The 7,185-nt window shown below is 34.4% G+C and overlaps 1 protein-coding gene across 1 annotated transcript; it reads left to right on the top strand.

Moving 5' to 3' along the window:
- The first annotated feature begins 1,089 nt into the window (after window positions 1-1,089).
- Window positions 1,090-7,123, top strand: LOC110705127 (26S proteasome regulatory subunit 10B homolog A-like). The gene is made up of 11 exons (XM_021882967.1): window positions 1,090-1,297; window positions 1,473-1,580; window positions 2,293-2,412; window positions 2,916-3,052; window positions 3,988-4,149; window positions 4,267-4,353; window positions 4,551-4,637; window positions 4,733-4,870; window positions 4,981-5,172; window positions 5,259-5,357; window positions 6,934-7,123. The coding sequence occupies exons 2-11, from the start codon at window positions 1,484-1,486 to the stop codon at window positions 7,006-7,008; spliced, it is 1,194 nt and encodes a 397-aa protein (XP_021738659.1). The 5' UTR covers window positions 1,090-1,297; window positions 1,473-1,483; the 3' UTR covers window positions 7,009-7,123.
- The last annotated feature ends 62 nt before the right edge of the window (window positions 7,124-7,185 follow it).

Raw genomic sequence — 7,185 nt, 5'->3', positions numbered from 1 at the left:
TATAATAAAATAAAATCTATATATAATTGCAGTGTCGGTTAACTACAATCCTCCAAAAGCCAAATTCTCAAATCTCATGCATTGATTATTATTTAAATTTATTATTCAAATACACATGTTATGTATAATGCACGGATACAATCTAGTAATGAACGCCCCGGAGGCGTTGGATAAGCTAGTTAAAAATAGAAAGATTAAATTAAAATTAACACTAATTACACCGATCGACGCGTGATTTTATCATGCTTTTCCAAATTAACACCACTTTAGGTAAGATTTTAAATGCTTATCCAACGTGTCGGGGGTGTTAGTTAGCAAGATCCAAATAAAAATGACTGAGTAATATGATAAGGTTAGGGGTTGTTAAATTACTGAGAGTATTTTTTTCCAAGAAAAAAATTACTGAGAAGGAATTACGGAGTACACCATATAATCTTGTTGAATAACATACTCCGTATTTGAGTATGTGACAAATCGGAAGTCCTTCCTTACTCTCTGTGCAAGTCTCAAAAACTTCTCTCTCTTTCTTTCGAGTAGTGATAGACCACTACCAGGTATGGGCTCCCTTGGTCCATACCTAGGGGCAAAAATGAAATTTCATGTAAATTCTTAGACAGTAACTCATTTGTTACTAAGCAGTAAAAAAAACTCTTTTTCCTCTTTTTCCCTCTCTCCTCTTTTTCCATTAGAATGCTCACCAGAAAACCTTTGTTTTATTTTTTTTAATATTCTCATCGGAAAAGTGTTGGTGATGGTGGTCGTAAAGTTTTTAATTTGGCGAAAAATTCACCGGAAAACCAATTCAAAAACCTTTGAGTGAGAGGAGAGAGAAAATCACCATCATCTTTTCGTTTTCGTCTTCATCAAGTACAGAGTACAATAACAATATGAAACCATTAGATAACAACATACAAATAAAATAACAGTATACAAATGAAAAATAACAGTATACACGTTAATAATAACTGAGCACCGACAAACAATTAATGTCGTCGACTTCAACTTTCTCACATCCAAATTATTCCGAATTTCAACAGTACCTAGCAAAGAACTCGCCGTTTTTCATGATTGAAGTAGTAAATTTGCACTCCGATGAAAAATTCATCGTCGATCTCGTGGTTAAAGTAACAAATGTTTAAAGACCTTGAAAATCCTTCGCCGGCGTCCGACTATACTACCTTTCATCAATTAAAATCCACATAACCCCACTTGAAGAGTAATGTAACTCCGGTTGATAAGTATACTCCGGCAGAGAAGAATACTCCATAGCCTCACCCTCACTCCTCGATTTTTGGGGGTTATGTTTCTTTTTTACCCACTCTTTCCTTTTTTATTCAATTTACATTAAAATTTTAGTTAGAAAATAATCTTATACTGTGGTATGGACAAGTACTAGTCCCTACCTGCTAGTGGGTAATACTTACTCCTTTCTCTCTCCTCTCTCATCGGAGATCATCTGCTTTATTCTGCAGACCTCTCTCTAATGTCGACCGAAGAAGAGGTTAAGCGTAAGGCCGCCGTTGCCGAATACAATAAGAAGCTCCTTCAACATCGCGAGCTTGAATCTCGTAGCAGAAAAGGTTTTTCATTCTGAATCCCTAATTTCGACCTTTTGTCTTCATTAATTTCTAGGTTATTGAATTTTAGGGTTTTGAATCTGCTTTTAGTTTGTTTAGCTGTTTACGATATCAAATTTGCATGAATTTATATCTAATTTAACTCCGAGATAGTCGAATTTGATGAATTTCTAGTCGAATTAGTTAATTGATGTTGTGAGAAATCAACATCCAGTGTAATCGTAGTGGAATTTGAAGTGTTTAAGTTTGATTTTCGATTTTCGTTTAAATGTTTGAAAATTTATGGAAAATTGTTTCGCTATTCGTGTTTGTGATTTCTGACTGTAATTTCGTATCTGATCTGAAGATTTTAGTGCATGTAATTGGAAACGTTAGTTATTGGAGAATTTTAAGCCAAATTTTGAGTTTATTGAGAAATGTTTGCTCGTGTTAGGGTTTGTGAAGTAAAACGAAGAATTATATGAAGGTATATGGAAAAACAACTAGTTTCATCAGTTGTGACAGTTATGGAAGCTGCTGAATAGTGGTGATGAGTTTTGGTTTATCACTATAAATTTCCATTGAGGTTGGAGGAGAGTGTTGTGTGTATTTTTTTTTAGTTGAGAATGGTTGCTTGGTATTTATGCAACTTGATATTTTGTTGATTCTAGTAGTGGATCATTGTTCCCTTTTATTTTAAGGCTGCTGCTAATGTATTTAATTTCTATATTTTCAGTGAAGGAAGAGTTGCGAAGTGCCAAAAAGGACTACGCTAAAACAGAGGATGATCTAAAGTCACTCCAGAGTGTTGGGCAGATCATTGGAGAAGTCCTAAGGCCTCTTGACAATGAGAGATGTAATTGATTTCTTGATCTCTTCTTGTCTGTTTTACCACTAAATTCATTTTGCTGGTTTGTTACCTTAAGGAGTTAAGGTACCTTAGGATTTGTTGATCTTTTGCCACTATCCTTTTTTTTTTCCTTTTCTTTTTAAAAAAAAAAATAAAAATAAAGAGAATTGAGAATCTCTTCCATTAGTAGCAGATTAGAGTTATGTGAACTTTGTTGCTTGGACTTCCACTAGGGTGTGTCAAGTCTTGGTTGCAGGCTTATTTTTATTTATTCCATCTATGATGAGATCTTTAAGACAAAATGCTTTTGTTCTATCTATTTCACTGTCCTCTTTGCTTCATATCAGTGATATTACTCTGTTTATCCAAGTGTTGTAGTTTGTACTTAGACGTGTACATATAACTTGAACAACCTTTTTTCCCTTAACTTTTTCCTTGGTCATTTAGCACTGCAGTACCAAATAGATCCAATCATATAGGTGACTGAGTAATGTGTTTATGTGTGCCAGTAATTGTGAAAGCTAGCAGTGGACCAAGGTATGTGGTTGGTTGTCGTAGCAAAGTGGACAAAGAAAAGCTCACTTCTGGAACTCGAGTGGTACTTGACATGACTACCCTCACCATTATGCGTGCTCTTCCTCGTGAAGTGAGTTTCTCCTCTTATGTTCTCTATTTTACCTTGTCCTGCATCTGAGTTTTTGTGTTTACTTCTGCCATGATTTCCATTTGGTTGATTGGGATTGACCAGAAGCTTAGTTGATTCTTAATTTTAAACTTATTTAAATGTCACTGCCAGCTGAGCTAGGCAGTGGGTGGTTGAGTCTTATCATGAGCTAATGTTGGAACTTAAATGTCAAAATTATTGAAAAATCGTGACTGTTGCCAATTGCTGCTTTGGAGTTTGAATGTGCCTCAAACAATATTGGATTTGGTTCATTACATGCCTTATGGTAGCTCAAAGTATAAATGATAAGAGTAGTGTAGGATTTTTGACATATCTGAAGGTAAATGGTTTCCTCAGGAAGGGTTTTGTCTAGTTTATCAAGATGTTAAACTGACATCACTAATCATTATGCTAATGAATTCATTCGCATAGGATGTTTTTGTTGAAGCTTGCTCTTCATAGATAAGATTCATTCTGTTGGGTGCGTCTTTTCAATATATTTGGGTCGCTTGTAGGGCATTATTCTGCTTATACTATATCTTCCTTTGAATTAATCTATAGCTTGTATTAGTTGAATAAATTTTACTCAGATTTTATCACAGAACACTAAGTCTTAATCCAGATTGTTTGACACAGGCTAGCTTTATCATAATTTCTGATGCCCTCTTCCTACAGCGACCGCATTTAAACGTTTAATTTATGCATTAAATTGAATGTGGTGATCCCAAGATGCAAAAAATAGGTGTTTAAGTTTGTGAAGTTCTTATTCAGTTGTGTAATTCTTGTACATGTAAAGTGAGAATGTATTATACAATTATTGCAGATTTAGCGCATGGTTGAAGCCTATGGTTCTGTGACTTCTGTTTGCCACATCGCTTTATGATATTGCATCATGTTCTCATATGTTGCATATGCAGGTTGATCCAGTTGTATACAATATGCTTCATGAAGATCCTGGGAATATAAGCTATTCTGCTGTGGGAGGGCTGTCTGATCAAATCCGAGAACTGAGGGAATCCATTGAGCTTCCACTGATGAATCCTGAGCTTTTCATTCGTGTGGGAATTAAACCTCCAAAGGTATATACTTTGTGTGGGACTGTATTTTCTTTGTTTATTTTTGTTTTTTTTGGTTTTGTTACCTTGGGTAGATATTTGTTGGGCTAACGCAATATTTGTGTATGTTTTCCTTTACAGGGTGTTCTTCTCTATGGGCCTCCAGGGACTGGCAAGACATTGTTAGCTCGAGCCATAGCCAGTAATATAGATGCCAATTTCCTAAAGGTATTAAAGCATATGCATTTGAAAATGGTTGCATCCTCGTGATTTTTTTTTTTGTTTTTTTTAAGGGGAGTAACATACTAACGTGTAAATAACTGTTATTTCTTATATTTGTTATAGGTTGTATCAAGTGCTATTTTTTTTAAGGGGAGTAACATACTAACAGTGTAAATAACTGTTATTTCTTATATTTGTTATAGGTTGTATCAAGTGCTATCATCGATAAGTACATTGGTGAAAGTGCAAGACTGATCCGTGAAATGTTCAATTACGCTCGAGAACACCAGGTGAGATAGCGGCATTTAACGTAGTTATCACAGTATGAGGGTACTGGTTTAAATGGTTTCTTGTGGTTTATGACTCTTATGTTTTCTATTCTCAGCCTTGCATCATCTTCATGGATGAGATTGATGCTATTGGAGGTCGTCGATTCAGTGAGGGTACAAGTGCTGATCGTGAAATTCAAAGAACCCTTATGGAACTGCTGAATCAGCTTGATGGTTTTGATCAGCTAGGCAAGGTATTATGACTATGAAACTCATTATAGAGTAATCTTGCTGTAATTTGTAGGCGCGTTGCAGTTGATAATTTGATGTTCCTCTTTGACCACATTGTACTTTGTAAATGCAGGTCAAAATGATCATGGCAACAAACAGACCGGATGTGCTGGACCCAGCACTTCTTCGTCCAGGACGTCTAGATAGGAAAATTGAGATTCCATTGCCAAATGAACAGTCAAGAATGGAAATTCTCAAAATCCATGCTGCTGGTATTGCCAAACATGGTGAGATCGACTATGAAGCAGTTGTTAAGCTAGCAGAGGTGATCTTCTACTTTATGTAGACTTACCTATTATTTTCTGCTACCACATCTATCAAGGTGTTGAATATGTTGCCCTTTTTTTCCAGGGATTTAATGGGGCCGATCTACGAAACATTTGTACTGAAGCTGGTATGTCAGCCATACGTGCTGAGAGAGATTATGTGATTCATGAAGACTTCATGAAGGTAATATTTGTCATATTTAGACCATTAAACAGCATGAGTTTTATTTGTGGAGCATGCACTTTTCCCCGTGCAACTCACATGCATTGTTTTTCATTATTTAGCCTAGTAGTTTCTAAGCCATTCGCTAATAGGTTTAGAATACAACAAAGGTGAGTGCTAAGAGCAACTCTAGTGGAGCGTATTTGCAAATTAGTTTGTTAGAGCAACTCCAATGGTTGTAGCTACTCACTAGGGACTTGCTTGCAATATTAAATGAACCCTAGCTACAAGCTTGACCATTGGAGTTCGAAAATGCAATTAGTTCGGCCAAGCAAATTAGCTTGCAAAAAACTTAATTAAAATGAAATTAGAAAAAAAAAAAAAAAAAACCCTTAATTTTCAAAGCTAATTTGCTTGGATAAAACTTGCATAAATTAAATAAAAATTAAAATGAAATATAAAAAAGTTAATTCGGGAGGTAGGATATAAAAAATTAGTAAGCTAATAGATGGCCATTGGAGCTCTAAGCTAAAATGACAATTAGCTTAAAAACTTATGTGGCATAGCAAACGAATTTGACAATATAAGCATCTCCAATGGTAAAACTAATTCTCAAATAAGCTTGCCATACCACGTAGGATTTTAAACTAATTTTTTGTGTAGCTATTTTGTGCTCCAATGATTAGCTAATGGCTTGGAATTTAAATGAGCTTAACTTTCTCAATTATCTCTAAAAGTTTAATTATATTAGTACATTAATCTCTAAAATTTTAGAAACTTCTTTCTCAAGCAAATTAGCTTGCTTTGCTTGGCCAAACTAATTGTATTTTTTAGCTCCAATGGTCATGCTAGTAGCTAGAGACTTTTGGAAAGCAAGTCCCTAGCTACAACCATTAGAGTTGCTCATAACTCCAATTGTTGTATCTAAAGACTTGTTTGTAACTTTAAAAAATCTCTAGTTACTAGCTTGACCATTGAAGGTAAGAAATACAATTAGTTTGGCCAAGCAAATTAGCTTAGACAAGCTTATTTGTTTGAGAAAAAAAAGTTCCAAAATTTTTGGAGATTAATATATTAAAATTAATAAAGCTAATTGAGAAAGTCCGGCTTATTCAAAAAAAAAAAAAGGAAAAGAAAAAAGCAAACTAGTAGCTAGTCATTGCATTGGGGTATAAAATAGCTACAAAGTGGTTTTGCTTGAAATCATATGTGGCATGACAAGCTAATTTAACAATTAGCTTACCATTTGGAGATTCTCCGCCATTAAAGTTGTTCACATAAGATTTTAAGCAAATCTCTTTGTATTTAATTTGTGCCCCAATGGTTAGCTTGTTATTTAAATGGGCCTTAATCTCTTAAAAGGGGCTTGCTTAAAAGATTAATTTATCAACCCTTTTTGGCATGTTTTTTTCTCAAGCAAATTAGCTCGTCCGAACTAATTTCATAATTTTGTTCCATCATAATTTAGCTATAATTGTCAAGTTAGTGGCTAGGGAATTTTCAAACATTGCATGCTTAACTTGAAATTAATTTTATAAAGGTGCATAGTATATTTTTTATGTGATCGAATTACTTATGTTGTTTATTTGCTCTGCAGGCTGTGAGAAAACTAAACGAAGCAAAAAAGCTAGAGTCAAGTGCTACTTATTCTGCAGATTTTGGAAAGGATTAGTACTAAAAAAAAATTCACAAATTTTCTTATAATTCTTTGTTCTATCTCTTTGTTCTATTGTGAATTTTCAAATTGAAACTATGGTTTTATACTAGCTTTAATTTCTTAACAAATTCTTCATTTGCATTAACCTTGATACTTTAAATTCTTTCCCTTTTTATCTTACAGGGTTCAGCT

Source organism: Chenopodium quinoa, unplaced genomic scaffold (assembly GCF_001683475.1).
Source record: "Chenopodium quinoa cultivar QQ74 unplaced genomic scaffold, ASM168347v1, whole genome shotgun sequence".
In the NCBI taxonomy this organism is placed as follows: Eukaryota; Viridiplantae; Streptophyta; class Magnoliopsida; order Caryophyllales; family Amaranthaceae; genus Chenopodium; species Chenopodium quinoa.
This window is presented reverse-complemented; position numbering and strand designations above follow the sequence as displayed.

Excerpts from the sequence above, each read along its gene's own strand:
- LOC110705127 (XM_021882967.1), top strand. The coding sequence starts at position 1,484 with ATGTCGACCGAAGAAGAGGTTAAGCGTAAGGCCGCCGTTGCCGAATAC. Across the intron at positions 2,413-2,915 it reads GCCTCTTGACAATGAGAGAT|TAATTGTGAAAGCTAGCAGT; the intron begins GTAATTGATTTC and ends TATGTGTGCCAG. Across the intron at positions 5,173-5,258 it reads CAGTTGTTAAGCTAGCAGAG|GGATTTAATGGGGCCGATCT; the intron begins GTGATCTTCTAC and ends CTTTTTTTCCAG.